This window comes from Patella vulgata, chromosome 3, assembly GCF_932274485.2.
Source record: "Patella vulgata chromosome 3, xgPatVulg1.2, whole genome shotgun sequence".
Taxonomy (NCBI): Eukaryota; Metazoa; Mollusca; class Gastropoda; family Patellidae; genus Patella; species Patella vulgata.
The window spans coordinates 35,951,145-35,973,079 of NC_065881.2; the positions used below are offsets into that span (position 1 = coordinate 35,951,145).

Sequence of the window (21,935 nt, forward strand, 5' to 3'; positions counted from 1 at the left end):
TGTAAATATTGTATTGATCACATGAAACACGCACACTTTTCACAAGTAGTATGTAAATAAAGGTAAATCCACAAAAATCTGTATTGTAAGATAATAACAACGACTATCAACCTCAGTAGCTTCTTTGTAATGTGTATTGAGAGAAAAAAACAAATGTCAACAAAGACAGATGCCTATTGTGTTAATTAAGATGATGATGAGAAATACACCAGATGTTTTTTTTTATAACGGACCCAACTCTACTATAAAAGATAGTTTTCCCCACATTAGTTAGTATAGATCCAACATCCGAGACAAGATGAATTCAATTGTGCTGACCTTGATGTATATAGCAGTTACAGTGTGTCAGGACCAGGAACGACATTTATCATTTCATCGTTTTCCATATTATGGCTACTACCAACCACCACCACCACCACCACGAAATCTGTATGCACATGAAAATTGCTGCCAGTCACAAGAATTTAAAGCAGCGGGATGCCAACTTAGTATGTTTAAGCTTTATATTTTATAAAATTGTTTTCTACCATAATCCCGTGTTTAGCTGCACTATTTGTCAAGAGCCGGTGGCCAATATTTAAAATTGATCATGCCAAAATAACGCTGTAGACATATTTAACAGTAAAAGAGAAAAATGTGTATTTTTCTATGATGAAGTTATATAGGAAGTCGACGTCCGACCCCTGTCAAAGCAGAAAGCAATTATTATAATAACAGATTTAATAATCTGTGTGGTACGGAAGCTTAAATACGAACTATTTTTTTTTTTTTAATTCGTATTTTGTAGAATAATTTTCAATTTTGTAATTTTTAATTTTCAATTTTGTAATATTTAATTTTCAATTTTGTAATTTTTAATTTTCAATTTTGTAATTTTCAATTTTGTAATTTTCAATTTTGTAATTTTCAATTTTGTAATTTTCAATTTTGTAATTTTTAATTTTCAATTTCGAAAAATAATGTTTAATTATGTAGAATAATGTATAATTATGTAGAATAATGTTTAATTATGTAGAATAATGTTTAATTATGTAGAATAATGTTTAATTATGTAGAGTAATTTTTAATTATGTAAAATTTGAATTCACAGTAATATGCCTAGTATTACTTCCATACTGGGACGAAAAACCGAGGTACGTGTACACATTGGAGTGCACGTAAAAGACCCCTTGGCAGTTGGAATTCGATATAAGAGTAAGGGCCTAGACCGTAGCGCCGCTTTCCGAGCAAAATTCCCCTCATACTATAGCACACTGTATGGCACATGCCTGTGTTTATTAGGACGTCAAACTCCATTTCAGTTCATTGCATTTCCTTGTCATTTTCCTGATACCTCGAAAATTTTCATACTTCCTCTTGGCCTCGGCTGCACACCTTTCAAACGAGTTGTCATTAAAGAAACTTGCGACTATGCAAAGTAAAATCTCCTAACGTTGTAAAGCGACATGTTTTCCTAATCAGTAACCTACAACCGTACCACAATGTCAGGCGGGGAGCGAAAACGCATATCAAGCTACGTCGTACGGGCGAGCTACATAACATGATGAAGATCATAGAATCAGCCGAGAAAAATAAAATTATAAATTATTTCACAAAATGGAAATTAAAATACAAAATATAAAATTATAAATTATTCTACAAAATCCAAAATTAAAAATAGTAATTAGAAAATATTTTAAAACTATTTAGCGTTATATTATCTAAATCCATTTTTGGATTTTTCGAAACTGTTAAAAATAAATGTAAAATTACAGTGAAAAATATGTAATTTCTTTAACATAACGCTGTAAAAATACCACTGCATGTTTTTATACTATAAATTTACTGTATTAGTGAGGTAACATGGGTGTAACCATAAAAGTGTAGTTTTACAAGTTAGAACTGTATTTTGTTACAAGTAACCTGTATTGATACAACTATGTTTGTTAACGTACATGTATGTTGTATTTTAACTGTTTTAACTACTATTCAAACATGTTTAAATACGGGATTTGCGTACAATTTACAGGAAACGTGTAATTGTGCATCTCTTTAGAACCTTAATATCGATAGGCCTTTTAAGGCTTCATTACTTTTCGTCTATATTCCACTTATGAGAGGGGATGGGGGGTATCGGTGCCTAAGTGGGGAAGACGCTGGTTCGTTAGCCTGGAGGTCGAGTGTTCGATACCTGCTTTGGCCGAGAAAGTTCATCTAGATTTTCCGGTGTGGTCCCCCCTTGCCAGTGATGCAGGCCGGACAAGGATAGCTGTCTAGTCGTCCGGATGGGACGAAACACCGAGGTTCCGCGTACACATTGGCGTGCACGTAAAAGATCCCTATTAAACTGAATATTTACAGTTATAAGTATACTTAAAATACAGTGTCCGATTTGGAATATCACATGGTTTGTTAACTTAAATACATATGAATACAAGGCTTATGTAAGATTACACCAAACGTAATGTAGAAATACAACCATATTATGTCAGTTTACATTATGTGAACTGTATATTAACAGAAATTCCATTTGAATTATTATTTTTTACAGTAAATTGTAAATTAACTGTCAAATAGTGACCACATCGGTTATTCCCTCTTTTGGCCACATGTAAGATTACATCAGACGTAAAGTAGAAATACAACCACATGTCATTTTACATTATGTGAGCTGTATATTAACAGTTCTAAATGCCATTTGAAATAGTATTTTTACAACAAATTGTAAATTTACTGTCAAATAGTGTTCAAATCGGTTATTCCCCTTCGACCACATATCGAATTTTGTGCAAAATATTTACTGTTATGTTAGTCAGATTAGTCTATTTTAGAGAAATAGGTTATTCAAAATCTGAATGCACCTAACAGACGCATGGAGACAGTGATATGCCATACATTGGGTTGTGTGGGACATTTTGCTTCGTGTCATGCCTCCCACTCTTTTCATTGTAAGAAGCAGAACAGTAGGACGTTAAACCCCATTTTATTTAATTTCTTTTCATTATCGAATGAGGTTTTGCATGCTCGGCTGAAAGGTCCGCAAAACTTTATGAGTTCGCCAGGATCTAACCTAGGACTACTTAGCCGAGTGGGGACAAACACATTATTTTTAAACATGTCACCTTTGCAAAGTATATTTCAAGTAAATATACGGTTCAAATTGTATTTTTTCCGTAAAATGACTGGCAGAAAGTTGCCAATAAAATCACTGTATTTTAACACTGACTTGTAAATATGCCACGTAAGGTTACAGTGAGTGTAAAATAACTTTGAGGTAAATTTACAACCACAGTGTAATTTTATTTTACAGTGAGTGTAAGATAACTTTGAGGTGAATTTACAACCACAGTGTAAATTTAGAGTGAATGTAAATTTACCTCACTTTCGATTTACAAGCACAATGTAAATTTACATCGAAGTTATTTTACACTCTCTGTAAATTTACATGCTGTTTGTAAATCTAAATCTACCACTTAGATGTAAATTTACAAGTCAGTGTTAAAATACAGTCATTTTACTGGCAGCTTTCTGCCAGTCAATTTACGGTAAAAATACACAAATATTATTTACAGTGTATTGGGCTAAGAACATAGTGAAATATAGCGTTTTAGTATATATCAGCAAGTTTTAAGTACCTATTTGTAAATTATTTCCGTCTTCATTATCCCAATCGGTGCAAAAAAGTAGGGCGTTAAATCCAATTCCATTTATAAATCATTCGGGAAAAGGGATCTAGGGAGTGTCCGAATGATGTTCTGAGTACCGATCACATCGTCATTATAATTATTATTAATTGGATTCACTTTGTTTTCGTAAAAACCAATCAATGTTTGTTGTGTTTCAGGGTCTGGAACAAGCCGATATACCGGTAAGTATTAACGATATATAATTAATAAAATCAGTATTAACCTGTTCTAAGTATTTATGTTAGATAATTAAATAAAAATCAATGTCAATCTGATGTAAGTATTTACGATATATAATTTATAAAATCAATGTCAATCTGATGTAAGTATTAACCATATATAATTTGTAAAATCAATGCGAATATGATGTAAGTATTAACCATATATAATTTGTAAAATCAATGCCAATCTGATGTAAGTATTAACGATATATGATTTATAAAATCAATGTCAATGTGACGTAAACGTTGTTTTGTTAATTTCTTGCACCGTATAGTCAGATCAAACAAAACAAATTTTACATAGAATACAAGAATGAGATCTTACCTGTGATGATATATTAACACTGAGTCTTAATTTGTGTGATGGATGCTTCAAAGGTGATTTTAGAAATATGATTTTGTTCTGAAAAATATAAGCTTTATTACTGCTGTGATTTGATAACAAATAAGTATTCTTTTTTATATTATATTCCAGGATTACCATTGACGCGTAAGTATATTTACAATATCTCAACATATTATTAAAACATATACGACTATCTTGTTTTATAAACTAAAAACAACAAATAATAATAAAATAAACAGCTCTTTTTCAACAGCTATTTATAATGAGTATACCGTGTACAATTGCCTGATCAGTCTATCGTTCCATTCCAATTTCTTCGATCTGAAAGTTTCGTCAACTTTAATACAGAGGTAGTTGATATATTAATACTGGTTAAATGGGGAGCGAGAACGGGGTCGTTTCTCAGTCCGGAGCTACGATCGCCCTAGCGCCGGCCAGAGCAGACAATCCGAAGACAGGCGCAACGCCTCGAGGGACGCACTCTTCGTCTGACTACAGTCGAGACGAAGCACTTATAATCAGTCTAACACTAACACCTGAAGATACGCCGACTGGGACGAACTCTTTCCCACGACGGAACCCGTCCTCCGAGAAAAACAAGTCCTTAATGCGCCAGGCCTCGCTCTTCATTGACGCTTTATTTAACGGTTTTCCATATGCAGACACTGTAAATGTTACGCCTGGTGCTGTAAGGGCATTATATCAAATGGTGATATTTAAAACCGATTTGTTGGTTAAATGTACCCATTTGAATATCATTGTAGTATTTAGAACATTTGGAATTTTGTAAAATAACAAAGCCTCTATGATTTTAAGTTTCTTGGTGGATTCTTTATATGGAATAAATCATATTTTATTACTGTCTAAATATAATAAATATATTAATCCATTGCAATGGGTTATTCAAACTCAAAATCCGTGTTTTTAAAATAAGGATTCCGAAGTTTAATTAACAGTTTACCCTTTACATCACAATTACGTCATATATGCAAATTTAGATTTTTTGACCAAACATATGCACTGGTCACCCATTACTCTTTCAGATGATAGTAGATTATTTTCAAGTTCTTTCAGTACCAAAGAACAAGAACCAAAAGTCTATCCTTATCCCAATCAACTTTATTACCGTTAAAGAAACACTGGCTATTGGTAAAAGTGCAAAAAAATTTATTGGGCCATGTTGAAAATTTGTCCAAGAACCAGTTTTGAGTTCTGGCGATGTGACTCTATCAGAAAATATCCAAAGTGTTTTCTTCTACCTCGGGTAGGGGTAACTCGCCATTTAAGCCCCTTTTGGGGCTTTGGTCGCTAGCCTATCCTTGTGACATATAGGTAAAATGTAGACATTATAAATGTGTATATATGATAACATCGATATGTTATGTGTGTATTTAATGATCCCGACTCTAACCGTAATGGGTATAAGATTGTATAAGACCTTGTGGATCCAATATCCCATACAAAATACAATGGTTCGAGGGGCATGCCACATTATTATACTCCTTTGTAATACAGGACCACGCAAATGTCCACCGACAGAGTTCATCGACTTTACTGTGCCAATTTCTTCTGATAGTAAAGAAATAAAAAGAATAAAACGTCTCCATTGGACAAGTCGGCGCAAAAAAGTATTCATTTGTATTGTGTATTAATTTGTGAAATAACACAACACAGAAAAGAAAATTAAGACATCTCAAATAACGTGGCAACAAATATATTTACATAATCGTTGCTTACGCAGTGCTCGGTCCCTTATTGATAGAGACGCACTGATTTATATCGGTTTTTATAGAACTTTTATGTAGTATGTAGGAGGGGATAGTAATTTTATGAAACATCACTCTAACCTTATGGATTCTTTGCTACTATTTTTATTCCTCATAATCCAGAACTCGTTATCCAGCAATTGTAAGAGACATAGTATACACCTACATTATTACTTCAATTCTAGTTTGCAAGTGTTGTGTGGGTGTTGATACATACCAACAACTTTACTCAATGGCCTCCAGTTGCGCTACCAGCACAGTCACAGCTGCTACTACAGCTACTACAACGGTTGCACCTACTACAGTTGCGGCAACAACAACAACGACAACTCCGACAACAACAGCCCAGCAGAAATGTAAGTGATGTGTTTGTATAGATATTTTACCCTGTCTTCGTATAACAAAATCAGGACTGTCAACCAGTTTCTCTAAAATAAAGCAAGTGTGTACATTATAACACTGGGTGGCAGAATAATAAAGGGTAAAACTATTCTATTTAAATATTGCACAAATTCAAATGTAAAGTATTGCCATAGTCTGAAAGGACCAGTACGTGTGAACTCTTCTTTCATTCCGCACACTGAGAGCTATCTGCTTTGAGAATAGATCTCTACCTTGCATTACCGCCATATTGAAGAATTTCTGTACTCTTTTGGCATGCGGCTTTAAGCCGTTTTACATTTTTTCATACACGCAAAGAATAAAACAGGTATTATGCAAGAGTTAAATCCAGGGCCGTATTTAGCGGGGGTGCTTGGGGTACATTGCACCCCCAGAAAAATAATTGCGCCCCACCCCATCCAAAAAAACAAAAATTATTTGACAATCTTTCAATTATAAAATAATACACTTGATTATGATCACACAGTGATGCTCTTAAGGCACTGGTCAGTCGATCGGTTTTAACGGCACCCACACGCCAATGGGTTCGTTTACCCTGATCGAAACTTTCTTATATCACATACGGGGAGGCTATGGCGCCCCACCACTCTGCTGCACCCCCACTTTTAAAATCCTACATACGGCCCTGGCTAAATCTGCCTATTTCATGTATTTTTTTATGACTTAAATTAATGATATAAGAATTAGAGGGAGAGAGAGAGAGATGAGGGGGGTGTTAACGTCCACTCGACGACACAAACTAGGTCATTTTGGGCCTAACATATGGTTCAATTTTATTTCAATAATTCGCGTGCGCGTAGGGGTCTTTAGCAGTGGGAGGAAACCGGAGGACCCCTCCTCGTCACGTACAACCGGGGAATCGAAATCGCGCCAGTTGACTCAATGACAGACCTTATGATATAGTGCGCACGTGCTATCCATCCACCCCCCCCCCCTCTATTATAGCGAGAACTGTATTTATCTAGTCTTACATAATTCCCCTTTAATAAACATTGTCAATTTCATTAAATATGAAAATTATAGTGGCTGATTGGTATCATGTCGTCATGTCGTGGTGTCGCCCTTCATAAGGCGACAACCCGACATCACGGCATTTTAACCCGACACTACAACCTGACATCACGACATTTTAACCCGACAATTAATTTTCACCCGACACCACGTCATTAAAAATGTCGTAATGTCGCGTAAAAATGTGGTATTGTCGAGTTAAAATGTCATGTCGTGATGTCGGGTTGTCTTGGTGTCGTGGAGTCGTGATGTCGGGTTGTCGTGTCGGGTTGTCGTGGTGTCGGGTTATCGGCCATGATAATGTTCCCCGGGATTTTGCAGCGCGGTTTCTCCATGTCGGTAGTGCAGGACAAAGGGCCTGACAAAGAACAGTGTCTAGTATTGTAGATAGGACAAAAAAAAACAACCACATTGACGTGCACATAGTGGCGCTGTGGTCTACTCTTATATTGAATTCCAACTGTAAGGGGGTCTTTTACGTGCCCGCCAATATGTAAATGGGGCCTCGGTTTTCTGTCCCATCCGAACGACTATACGTTATACCTTGCCAGGCCCCCACCCCCGTCCTGCACCACTGTCAAAGAGGAATCACTCCTGAAATGGGGTTTAATGTCCAACGTTTCTAGTAGTCACGGTGACTCAGTGAGTAAGACGGCGGCTCGCTAACGTTAAGGTCTCGTACTCGATCACTGCGTTGGCCGAGAAAGCTGATCGGTAATTTTCTGGCGTGATTCCTCTTTACAGTGTTACAGGGCGGAGGGCCTGGCAGTGGATACCGTATAGTCTTTTGGATGGGACGAAAAATCGACAGTTGGAATTCAATATAAGAGTAGGCCGTAGCGCCGCTATCCGGGCAAAGTTTCCCTCACAGTACACTGTATAGCGTTTGCCCGTCTTCACTAGTCCAGTTAGAGCAGAACAGTAGGACGCTAAACACAATTTTATTTCATTAAATTTTCCTACTTTTCTGCACTAATTGGGCTCTTGAAGATAGGCATACACTATGCAGAGTGCTATGACGGAAATTTTCAATGGCATTTCTTCATAAATTCAAGTGTGAAGGATTCTTTTATATGCACGCCAATGTTAGAACGGCAGCCCAAACCTTCGAACTCCAACGAAGGAGATACCAAAGTTCACCTATAGCGTTATTTAGGGGTCTTTCCCTGGACGTCTGTCAGCTTATATCAGGGACCTGACCTCAGTAGCCCTCCTAAACTGACTCCTAAAAACATGTCTGGATCAGGGCCGTATGTAGGATTTTAAAAGTGAGGGTGCAGCAGAGTGGTGGGGCGCCTTAGCCTCCACGTATGTAATATAAGAAAGTTTCGATCAGGGCAAACGAACCCATTTGCGCGTGGGCACCCTTAAAACCGATCGACTGATCAGTGCCTTAAAAGCATCACTGTGTGATCATAATCAAGTGTATTATTTTATAATTGAAAGATTGTCAAATAATTTTTTTTTTTTTTGGATGGGGTGGGGGCGCAATTTCTCGGGGCGTCTTATTTTTCTGGGGTGCAATGTACCCCCTGCACCCCCGCTAAATACGGCCCTGGTCTAGATCCAACATTAGAAGTATTGTGTGAAACCAATTTATACATGATAAATGAGGTGTTTTAATTTTGGAAACAGTAATGCCAGACAATATTGGGGGTAACACCCTCCTGACAGACATACCCTAAAGGGGCGTCTCTATGGGTCTAGAAACAGTGCTTGCTTCCTGACAGGCGCCCTCTAGTGAGGAATATTTATGTTGGTGCCAGACTCAATGTTTGAGATACCACACCGAATTGACTTCTATATTACCTTAGTGTACTTTGAATAAGTTACAGTAGTTGACAGACATTTTAAATGGTGCTTACCCCCTGACAGACGCCCCCCTAGTGAGCCATATTTATGTCTTTAGATCCCCTTTAGTGATCTAGACGACATCTGCGACAGACAAGAATTTTTGAATTTTGTGCTGCGTTTCTCCCATTGCATAGTTTCATTTGTATAAATCAAAAATCAAATTTCGCTGCAAAATGCCACTATGGCCTATATATGAAAAATAAATAATCATGTGATAAAAAATGTATTATTTTTCATGGCTAATAATTTTAGGATAGGGCGTTTGTAAATATTTACATATAGGCTGGTAGGAGACACTCCGACCTGGGGACAAAATCCGAAACAAATGATTTTTTTTTTTTGTAAGGAGGTATGTATCTAGTACCAACAGAAAAAAATCCACCGCAATGTACCTTAGGCAATTTTTTTTTTATGGACGATTTAGTTTTGGTATCCGACCTCAAAATGAATGATCCTTGTAAAACCACCTTATTTAGGTTATCCCCAACTTTACGCATTCTAAATGTGTTATCAAACTGCAAGTAACCATAAACACATTCAACAGTGTGATTTATTTTTTAAAAATATTATTAGCGCAACTATTTATATGCACCATACTCGTCTGATTTTGTAGGATGAACTGTCATTGATTTGTATGCTGACGCAGATGGGTGATGGCTCAGTTTTTGTTGACTTTGTGGTGCTGAGTAGTCGGATTTTGGTTAAATTTTGAAACCAATTGTTTGAGATTGCATTATGTGTAGGATAAATCACGAGACTGAGGTTATGCTGGGGAAAGAAAGGCTGAAGAAATACCCGAAAAAAGAAAAACCGAGGCCGGCATGCCGAGGTTTTTCTGTCGAGGGTTTTTTCTGAAGTCTTTCTTCCCCAGCATAACCGAAGTCGAGGACTTTACCTTGCTTATAAACCGTCTATTTTTACATGTATGCAAAATAAGAATATCCCAGAATTCCCATAAGAAAAACCTTAGATCATGTTTTCTTATGGAAAAAAAACCTACCCTGGAAGAATAACCTGTTACAGGTTTAAAGAAAAACTTTCAGAAGAATAACCCCAAATTCCCCTGTATATATCCACAGCCGCCCCCGACTTTCAGACCTCAAGGTTTATGAGGAGTACATAATATTATGGTCACAAATATTGAGGGACCGCTGGTGAGTGTTGTGATGGTGGCTTTCTTGGTCTGATACGAGCCGTTGGTTTGTAATGGAGATACTGGTTGTAGTGGGCTAGTTCCCTATAAATTAGTTTGGAGCGATTTGTTGTTTCTTCTCATAATGATATATAGAAAGGGAAGACTGTTGTCTTGTTCTGTGGCCACGGTGAACATAATTTCATTATGCGGTGTGTTGCAGTGGTCTAGTAAGGAGAGGGGGGGGGGCGTAACCATGTCGACAACATCGTAGGAGACGAACCTACTACGTTCACGTTATTGCAAAAGTCTTTGGAGTCAAGTGAGAATAAATATTTCGAAAGGTTTTGGGCTGTTTTGTAGACGACAGCGTCACAGGAGCACACGTGGGTGGATTTTGATGGTGGCAGACGTGTCTCGGGTCTTTGGTTTGATGAGCAGAAATGGGATCTTTCGTTACCCGTGTGTAGTTTGATTCTTCTTGAAGAGTGTTGACGCTAACGCAGCCAGGTGTATCCATTATTACAGCTACCGTCTCTTTGTCCGCAGGTACTATTGTGATTACCCTGTCTTTTTGAAGTTATTTGAGGGCTTTAGGTGTGGTTGTTGGGTTGTCACCTGTGAGGAGGCTAACATTGATAACAGTTTTGGTAATATATTCATTCTGAGATGTTTTAGAGGGTGCTTGGGTTGAGTTTTAGTTGGTTGATATTATTGGTATGGTTGCATTTCACAAGGATGTATAGTTTGGCATTTGCTTCAATCTGTTTTGAAGGATGTTTTTTTTGCACCAGGAGTTATGTGCGGGCGAGCTGGTTACGCTTAACTTCATATAATTTGAAGTGTTTTTCATACCCTAATAGCGACGAGAGAATCTGCATCGACACTTCGCCAAAAATAAACATCTTAGTAACCTGTGATTTTTACAATTGTGTCATGTCGGAAATGTTGTGTATAAGGTGATTCAGTAGTCAGTGAGCAGCTAAAATGACTAGTATACGCCCTCGTCTGGATCAAAATTGGATTCGTGTGTCAAGGGTTCATGACTAGAATAGTTAAAGTCATCCGTTCTCGCGATAAAGAGTTACAGTGAACGCGGCGAGTGAATTATTGTTGGTCCGATTTACAGTTTGTACGTTCCACGTGGCAGGGATACTTCATCACTGAAAATGCCTGGGTAATGTGGTTAGTCATGTGGTAATGTAGAATAGCTTTTAGGGTGGAGCAATTAGATTTCTGGTTGGGATATCCCACTAGTGAAACAATCTGGCTATTGCCATTCTTATGCTGAGCATTTTGCAACAAGTTTGTGCGATAAGTAAATATGCTTATCTGGGTTATAGCCTTTTGTGTGGGGAAATAGGAACGCCTGGATGGGACGGCAGTAGTTTGCCCAATACTGCCCAACATAATTGAAGTATTATGTTAGTTTCCCACAATAACGAGGTAGTGTTTAGTTAGTATTGGATAAATTGCCCAGCCCGGCGACGATACCCCACCACTGAAAATGTCTGGCGGTGGTCTTTGTTAATACATGTGAATTTGCTGAACATTTTTCAACATGTTTCAACATCCGAAGTTCTCCTACCAGCCTAATAATCCGTAACATATTGGCAAGCCAAACAATGAAGTTCGAGATGGAGTCTATTGAGTCATTATACAAGTTCTAGGAAATATATCAACAGATTGCTTTTAGGTACCCACTAGAAAAAAAGTATACGCTGACAAATGTCCCTTGCTTGCCTGGGGTTGTTTGTGTTTCTATAAATGCCTGCTACTACAATGCCATGACGTCACGACGTCGTGAAACAACGTCTTTCAATAATGGGGCTTTTAAAATCATCCTAAATGGCTTAGTAATGCTTAGCACTAGGGGGCGTCTGTCAGGGGGTAAGCACCATTTAAAATGTCTGTCAACTACTGTAACTTACTCAAAGTACACTAAGGTAATATAGAAATCAATTTGGTGTGGTATCTCAAACACTGAGTCTGGCACCAACATAAATATTCCTCACTAGAGGGCGTCGGTCAGGGGGCAAGCACTGTTTAAAATGTCTGTCGTCCATAGTAGATGATTTATCATTAACAGGCCCGGCGGAGTGGGGGGCTGGGGGGGGGGGGCTAAATTTGGCCGCAAGTACTCTTTTCTCCAGGTTATTGCGGCCCCTGGACCCTTGCCTATAAGGACCTAGGTTGGAAGCCCCCCCCAATCAAGAATTGCTTCCGCCGGCCCTGATTAAATGGTCCTTAATCTAACAAATTTTTAGTTGGTATCTCCAATATTAGATCTAGACCCATAGAGACCCTCCTTTAAGACATGTCTGTCAGGGGGGTGTTACCCCCAATATTGTCTGTCATTACTCTTTCCATAATTAAAACACTTCATTCATCATGTATATATTGGTTTCACTCAGTACCTCTAATGTTGGATCCAGACATGTTTTTAGGGGCCAGTTTAAGGGGGCTACTGCGGTCAGGCCCCTGATATATGCTGACAGACGTCCAGTTTTATTATTCAAGGAAATACCCACAACTTGCTATAAAGTTGAACCTTGGTTCGAGGGCCTGGGCTGCCACACTATACATACTTCTTAAAATTCTCGAAGTATACTCGACTAAAATATCATAGATATAAAAATTAAAATCATCCTGTCTCTTCTGAAGCGGAGCTTATTATAGACCCCGTAAGTTTCATATGCTGGTTTTTCACTGAATTTTGAATACAAACAAATTTATAAGAGCTAGGCCTTATTACCACTGGGGGTGGGGACACGCTGGCTCAGAGAGTAAGGCGTTGGCTCGCTAGCCTTGAGGTCCGTCTTCAATCCCTGATTTGACCGAGAAAGTTCATCAGTGGTGCAGGACAGAGGACCTGGCAAGGGACAAGTGGGACGAATCAGACACAACTGTAGTGTTATTATTGTCTTCGTACCAGACCATCTTGCGAATCTACCCATTGAAATCTCCAGAAATGGACAAAATTGGCTATAGGACAGTCATCAAGTGCCTGCAACTGAAAGGTCTAGCCCCACCACAGATACATACCAACATGGTCTCCACTTTTAAGGGATGATGCCCTTTTCTTTTCACAGTAAAGAAATATATAGATAATGTAATGCTACTATTATCTATATATTATTACTGATGTAATGCTACTATTATCTATATATTATTACTGATGTAATGATACTATTATCTATATATTATTACTGATGTAATGATACTATTATTTACATATTATTACTGATGTAATGATACTATTATCTACATATTATTACTGATGTAATGATACTATTATCTACATATTATTACTGATGTAATGGTACTATTATCTATATATTATTACTGATGTAATACTACTATTATCTATGTAGAATTACTGATGTAATACTACTATTACTAATGTAATCCTTCTAATGTCGTATGTATTATTACTGATGTATTTATCTACTATTATCTATATAATATTACTGATGTAACCCTACTATTATTATCACTGATGCAATCCTACCCTCACTAAAAACAAAACACATAAATTTGAATCAACAAAATATTTTCAGTTTGTCCAAATAGTGGTTGTGCGAGACGAAAGAGGGGAACTTATGATTTCTTCAAAACGTTAAGAATTGCCGGTAAGCCATCATTCTTATTCATCTTCATGAACTGGTATACGATTATTACAAAATAAATAGATTGATATAAATTTGTGATATAAATTTCAAACTGATAAAATTATCGCCCATTTGTCCACAAAGAGCGATGGGTTTCTGACTAATTAAAGACTTTCTTGTTCCTTTTGAAATGCCTGATACCACTTTATATGTATTTTAGTTGTTCAGGACTTCGGATTATGATCTATAAAGGTATTAATCCCGTCAATTTATGAAAAAATTTGCAAGAAAAAATTTTTCTAATGGTTTCTAGTAGCGTTAGGTGTACTGAATGACATCCTAAAATTGGAGTACCGGTAAGCCCAAGATTTTGAGGGTAAAGGGTCAAACTTTTATATAGCATGGTTTTCAGAGATATCCGGTGCTCTCTAGAACAATATCCGGTGCTCCCTTCCTGCAGCAGGTCGTCAAACCTGGAAATATAGTCCACCTAATGTTTTTTGATGGATTATATATCTTCAGTATGCTAGATTCAGAATCCGGATGATGCCACCCTGGCACCCTTGGGGAAATTTAAATATTCAAGATGGCCGCCATGAGGCATTTTCTGGTTATTTAGTGGGGTAAAATATGTGACAGATTCTCTCTGACTTCGGTTTGAAGATGTTTTCAACCCACTGGATCCAATGAGCTTGGGTATTCCTCCTAAAAATGACGACAAATTCCGCTTGGGGTCTAAATTCAAAATGGTGGCTTATTTTGACAGGAAACTTTTAAAGTTCCCTAACAAGGTTTGTAATATATTGAAATATGGGTTTTCGGTGTATTATATATCTTCAATATGTGTAGTTTCTGGCAGTTGATTGTGTTTGACCGTGTCTACTTTGTCCTTATAAGAATATAAGGGGAAGAACATCATCGGGTTGGAACAACGTTTGGTTGAACCTTTATTTATGTTTATATCTGAAGAAGTTGACAACGAAAACCTATATTTTAATGTATTGCACACCGTATTAGGGATCATTGTCAATTTGGCCCCCTAGTGGAATTAGACAGCTTTTAGGAAGAATACCAAAGGTCATTGGATTCAGCGGGTCAAATTCTGATAGAAATCGCCTTTATACTGAGAATCTGTCCCGAATTTTACCCCACTAAATTAAAGTAAATAACCAGAAAATGCCTCATGACGGCCATCTTGAATTTGTTAATTTCCCCAAGGAAGTCAGACTGGCTTCATCCGGATTCTGGAACTACACATATTGAAGATATATAATACACCAAAAACCTATATTTCAATATATTACACACCTTTTTGACGAACTTTATAAGTTTCCTGCCAAAATAAGCCACCATTTTGAATTTGGCCCCCAAGCGGAATTAGCCGTCATTTTTTAGGAGGAATACCCATGCTCATTGGATTCAGTGGGTCGAATTCTTATAAAACCCATCTTCAAACCGAGGTCCGAGAGAATCTGTCACATATTTTACCCCACTAAATAACCAGAAAATGCCTCATGGCGGCCATCTTGAATATTTAAATTTCCCCAAGAGTGCCATTATCCGGATTCTTAATCTACACTTATTGAAGATATATAATCCACCAAAAAACATTAGGTGAACTATATTTCCACGTTAAGGCTTAAAATGGAGTTTGGCAACAACTGGACTATCTCTAAATTAATGTTTTGGGGTCATTCTTTCATTTGAAGATATGCCCGGTGATTTTAAGTTGTTCCGTATACTGTTTTCGGGGAATTCTCTACCCAAAAACGTATATTCGTAACTCTGCACTTCTTCATCACTTACTGGCATATGTATATGTTTTTGGGTCCCTCCCTCCAATAATCTTATGTATTGGAAGATGAGCGAAACAAGACAAGCAAATAGATATGCAAGAAATTATTTACCAATTTGGTCTTCATAGAAAGAAGCGCCATGCCGTCTGTATGATTTCTAAGACAAATGAATGTGCATTTCATTACCTGGGCAGGTTTTGCTAAATAAGCGCTAATCTCAGTTTACTGGGCTATATAATGTTATAGTTTACATCACATTTACTGTTATACATTCATAGAACCTCAAGGTAAGGCCAGTAGCGGATCTAGAAGCTGTCAATAGGGGCGGGTTCCACATTTAGGGCGCCTTCCATAATCTCACCTCACAATAAATATCAACAAAATACAGGCTCTAAAACTGGACGTCCCGGTAAAACATAGATCGTATCGTCTATGTTCGCCGATCGCTATCTCGCCGGAAAGCAGTTTAATTCAAGGTGACATAAAGTGCATGTCATATTATGATTTTTATTGATTTTGTTATTACTTTTTGTGAACCTTAGGGGCAGTTACGGAAGCTCATTAGGATCAATCAAATGAAAAAAAAATCATTACTAGATAGTATCTTGTTATTACAAGATACGGAGAAGCCCATGAGTAACTTATTTTAAGGTCGCCAATCACCGATTTATCGCGAACAGCTAGATCAACTTGGTACTTTTTTTTATGTTACAGAATCGGCATATTCATATCATGCTCCCATAATTATAATTCGTTATTTCCATGCCCCCATTAAAATCGTAAAGTTCATACTCTCGTTATCTCCATACCCCCACCAACTTCATATTGATATCATGATTCATCAACTTTAATGCTCTCCTTGAAACCACAGAACGCTATTTATATTTTTCGGAAAACTTCGTTAAATTTTTTTGTTATGTTTTTGTTTTCCTTTGTTTTGACTTTACACAATTTTTATTGTCTGCAGAAATTAACGAACGGCCGTTAAACAGCAGATATGATTCAAATCTTGTCATGTTAATAAATGTCTAATTAATCTGCAATAGGAAGATTTAGCTCTTGCAAAATATATGTTTAAAGGAGCTAAGTCTCTAACTCCATATTTTCCATTATATTTGAAATTAAAAACACGAATTAGAATTCAATATTTATCAATTTCAATCAATATTGATGCCGTGAAACTAGAGGATCCTAATATCCAATATTTAAGACACAATTATAATCAGTGCACGATTAGTGTACTCTATGGTATCAGGTGCCATTTTGTAATGAAGAAATAAAAACATACCCTACAACACAACGTCGAAGTAATTAGTAAAGCCTGGCGCACACTACACGACGACATTGGCGATTTCGGTCGCCGACGATGAGAAATCAAAAACTCACCTAGTGTGCGCAGTCGGTCGCTAGCGATTTTTCATCGCAAATATCAGACATGTTTGATATGATCACCCAAGTTGTCGCATCGTCGGTAACAAATCGTGTTATGTGCTCACCTCGGTGACAAGTTAAGCGACAATCAAGGAAATAAATTCACCTATTAAACCAATCATGTTTGGTTATTCCTCTCATGTGACATAACCACACACGAGGTTTCTCGGATTGTTTTTCTGTTGCATGTATAAGTGGCCCGGGTAATGTAATTTAGCCCTAACTTACTAATTGAAATTAAGTTTTCAGTTCTGACCCTTATTAAATGTGTGAGCTATCGTATACATGGTAGGCCCAGTGGATTGTTACGTTTGTATAGCAATATACTCAATAATAATATAGTCCTAGGATTCATAGATGGTAATTAGACTGGGCTTTTTTTCCAGCAATTGTAGCGAGAAAACGGAGGGTAACAGTCAATCACTCTCCTGGGCTTATTGGTTGTCCCATCTTGGTTGTTTGATTGGTAATGAGAGGATTAATCATATTTAGGAGATTCTGGAATATTTCTGGACTCATCCTCACATAGCCTCTTTTCTATACATACCAGAGTCGCACAATTATTTGAGATCGTTACTTGGAATACTATAAACGCACAGCACTCGACTGCGTTGATCATTATGTATTCAATGCGACGACGATTAAAATGCATGGAGAGGTGTCACATGACAGTTTTTTTTTCGTGCTCACTCCACTTACGTTGCCAATCTGTTTCACAGAGATCTTCTAATATCTCTGTAACAGATGACTGTTTCGACACGTGACGTCACATCACGTGGCGTCAATCAATGTCTCAATAGCGGGTGCATTGTTTACATAAGACGTTACTGATTCGGGCTAAATGGTGAATTTTACTTATTTTAATAGCCATTTACACTAAATAGGAAATGATTTTTACCTACAAATAATTCAAACGGCTTTATTTAGTTTTCTAATAAATGAAAAACTTAGAACTTAATTTGACGGAGACAAGGACAGCTGTCTAGTCGTTCGGATGGGATGGAAAACCGAGGTCCCGTGTACACATTGGCGTGCACGTAAAAGATCCCTTGACAGTTGGAATTCGATATAAGAGTAGGCCAAAGTGCCGCTGCCCGGGCAAAATTTCCCTCATAGCACACTGTATGGCGTATGCCCGTCTTCATTAGCCCAGGTTAGGAGCAGAACAGTCGGACGTTAAACCCCTTCATTTCCTTATCAGTGATTGTAGCGGCCTAGCGAAAATTCACTGCTGATCAGTGTGTTACGTTGCGGCGATATTTGTCGCCAAACTCGTCGCTTAAGTTGTCGCATAATAATTTAAAAATCGTGTAGAATGCACTAAGCAGGCGTAAACAACTGTCGTTCAATTTACATATACTCAGCCAAATTAAAAACTTGACACCGATGAATTTCAACAAATTTTTTTTCTGGTACGTCAAATAAATTTTAAAGTGTTTCTAACGATAGTAAGTAGTAAGAAGCCTTTAATTTCATAAAATTGTGAAGTCACGTGGATCACGTGACTTTTGAGCATATAAAGATGAAAAACCTGAAAAACACGTGCAAACACAAACTCGTGAGGTCAATCGATGCAAGTATGCTTAAACTGAACACGCACACGTAACTTGAACTGGAAAAACAAATTAAAATTGTTATTTTCATCTTTGTTAGAAAATGCCGCACCTTTCAAATGTAGAACGTCTACGTGCTATAGGTAGGCCCTATGCTGGTCAGTCTGTGGTCACTGTTGCAAGAGCCTTTAATTGTTCACACCAGACAATAATTAATCTTAGAATGGGAGTGCTTCAAACTGAAACTATTGCCGACCGCCCAAGGGCGGGAGCGTCACGTGTGAAGTCACTCCAGGAAGATCAAGCAATACGATTACGTCATCTTAGAAACAGATTTGTCACTGCAACCTCCACAAGTAGAGAGATGTTTGGTGGAAGGGTAACTGCTGGTCTTCGAGCTCGGAGGCCCTATAATGGACCAATATTGACACCTCTTCATCGCCGTAACCGACTTGTGTGGGCCACAAGACACATAAGATTTACTCAAAGACAGTGGAATTCGGTTGTCTTTAGTGACGAATCTCGATTCACTTTGAGATTTGCCGATGGCAGGGTCCGAGTGTACCGCAGACGAGGTGAACGTTACGCCCAAGTATGCGTCAGAGAAGCTGACCGATTTGGTGGCGGCAGCGTCATGGTTTGGGGTTCTTTTTGTGCACATGGACGTTCTCCTCTTGTTGTTGTCCAAGGGAACTTAAATGCTGTCCAGTACAGGGATCAGATTTTGCAACCTGTTCTTCTTCCGTTTATGCAGAGACATGGGCCTGGGCTAACGTTTCAACAAGACAATGCTCGACCCCATACAGCAATTGCTACCCAGAATTTTTTAAGAAATGCCGGTGTCTAAGTCCTGGATTGGCCGTCGCTTAGTCCCGACCTTAATCCTATTGAACACATCTGGGACGAACTGGGTCGACGTGTTACTAAACACTTTATTCCGATTGTTCTCCAAGTCTGTGAATTTCATTTTGGGGGGTACTGTGACATCACGAACGTTATCAATGTCAAGGACTTTCGGCGAGACGTATTCTTGCTTTCTGTTGAAGTCATGGTCGTCTGTGCACAACATAACACTAAAATAGTTGCCTTAAACCAAATATTAAAAATCTAGTCCCAAAAATCCCGAGTGTCAAGTTTTTATTTGGCTGAGTATATATTCATGTTACATTAATATGCCAGTCATGGCCCTTGATCACTTAAAAAAATCTTGTGGAAGCTCTACAGGCTAAAGTTAATATCAAATTTATACACAGTGTTTAAGGTCATGGGGCGAAGAGGCCTACTGATTTTCAGCGATTGCCGATTATTACTGCCAAAGTTATGGCCCTTGATCGCTTTGAAAAATCTTGTGACGCTCTAGAGGCTCAAGTTATGATCCGATTGACTTCAGATTGATACACAGAGTTAAAGAGCTTGAGACGAACAAGTATATTGACTTTCAATGAATTTTTATGACTTGAACAGCTAAATCCATAATATTAAAAGTTTTGTATACTAAACGTTAGCATGCGGCAAAAATTTATAAAAACCAAACAAATTCTAATGGTTTTCTGATAATTACTTCATAAGGTGTTACTCTTAATCAGATTTTAGTGTATTATAAATGTTTCATTACCGAAAAAAGTAAAAATATGAGACAACTCTTGTTGACTGCCCGGACAATTTAGCTGCTGTGGGCGTATGTTTCGTTGCCTGGCAACCTATCTTTATATATTTCAAGGTTCCAAAAATAGAGCCATACACCCATTAATTAGTAAGAACCCACTGATATATATTTAGGTAAATTTTTGGCCGTTTTGTTTTCATTCGTTTTAACTTTACACCAGTGATGCAGGACGGAGGGCCTGACAAGGACAGCTGTCTAGTCGTTCGGATGGGACGAAAAACAGAGGTCCCGTGTACACATTGGCGTGCACGTAAAAGATCCCTTGGCAGTTGGAATTCGATATAAGAGTAGGCCGTAGCGCCGCTGCTCGGGCAAAATTTCCCTCATAGCACACTGTATGGCGTATGCCCGTCTTCATTAGCCCAGTTTAGGAGCAGAACAGTAGGACGTTAAACCCCATTTCATTTCATTTCCTTTAATTTTACACAGTTTTGGTCGTTTTGGATTAACGCTGTTTCATCTATATATATCCCTTTTAAACAAGCCGTTACCTTCTTTACGTTTCGCTGAACCTCTTTCATGCGCCTCTATTTAATTCAATTGAATCCAAGCCTGAAAAATATCTATCGTTGCGACCTTGATTTTGATTTCTTTAATAATTAATTGGTGTACATTCGGGCTTTTTCAATATTTCTGAAAAATGTATATGGCATTCCGTGGCTTTAAAGATACATTGTGCCGAAAATATTTATCGGGTGGTTATTTCGTATAAAAGTATGGCAAATTTGGTATTATATGGAAAGTATAGACACGCAATCTCAATGAAAACATACTGGATTACCCAAAAACACCAACGGGGCAAGCAATGGGAAAAATGTCAGGGTAACCCGACTGTTGCCTGCCAGCTTATTGTGTGCTAGCTTGACTGGGGAAGCGGTTGTTATTACTTGATCAAATAGTTAAGCGGTTTTGGGAACATTGAGGGGTGTCAACGGAAAAAGTAGTTGATAGAAAATAATTAAGAATTTACTTAGGTCTCAATATGTACGATAAATGGACAGTAAGTAACGAAAAATACATTCTGAAAAATGGACCCTCCCACAATTTATAGCTTGCGGTATCTCCCGACGAATACAAAGTTTTAAGAAGGATTTGAAGCAAATATTTGATAGATTAGTTAGTTTGAATATGTTTTTAGTCCAAAAATATCATCAAATCACTCATTTTGTACGCCGGAAAGTATCTTTAAGGAGAGCATGAAATCAATGTATCAATAATAAATGATATCAATGAGGGTATAAAGTTAATGGAACTATGAAGTTAATGAGAGTATGAACTTAATGAATGGTTTTTAATGAGGGCACGAAATATCTAATGATATTAATGGGAGCATGACCTGAATAAGCCGATCCTGTAACATAAAAAAGTACTTCGTTGACCTATCTATCCGATAAATCAGTGTTGGGCGACCTTGAAATAAACTAGTTAGAACACCATTTCTTTCATGTGATAGACCCTAACGGGCTTCTCTGGAGCCACGG

General features: G+C 37.7%; 1 protein-coding gene across 1 annotated transcript in view; it reads left to right on the plus strand.

Moving 5' to 3' along the window:
- Window positions 1–293: 293 nt before the first annotated feature.
- The window catches only part of LOC126816715 (uncharacterized), a 28,340-nt gene continuing 6,698 nt past the window's right edge, over window positions 294–21,935 (plus strand). Inside the window, exons 1-5 of the mRNA XM_050543466.2 lie at window positions 294–488; window positions 3,824–3,847; window positions 4,362–4,376; window positions 6,184–6,354; window positions 13,958–14,029. Coding sequence (XP_050399423.1) covers window positions 299–488; window positions 3,824–3,847; window positions 4,362–4,376; window positions 6,184–6,354; window positions 13,958–14,029 — 472 coding nt within the window. The 5' untranslated portion in view covers window positions 294–298. The remainder of the gene's footprint in view (window positions 489–3,823; window positions 3,848–4,361; window positions 4,377–6,183; window positions 6,355–13,957; window positions 14,030–21,935) is intronic.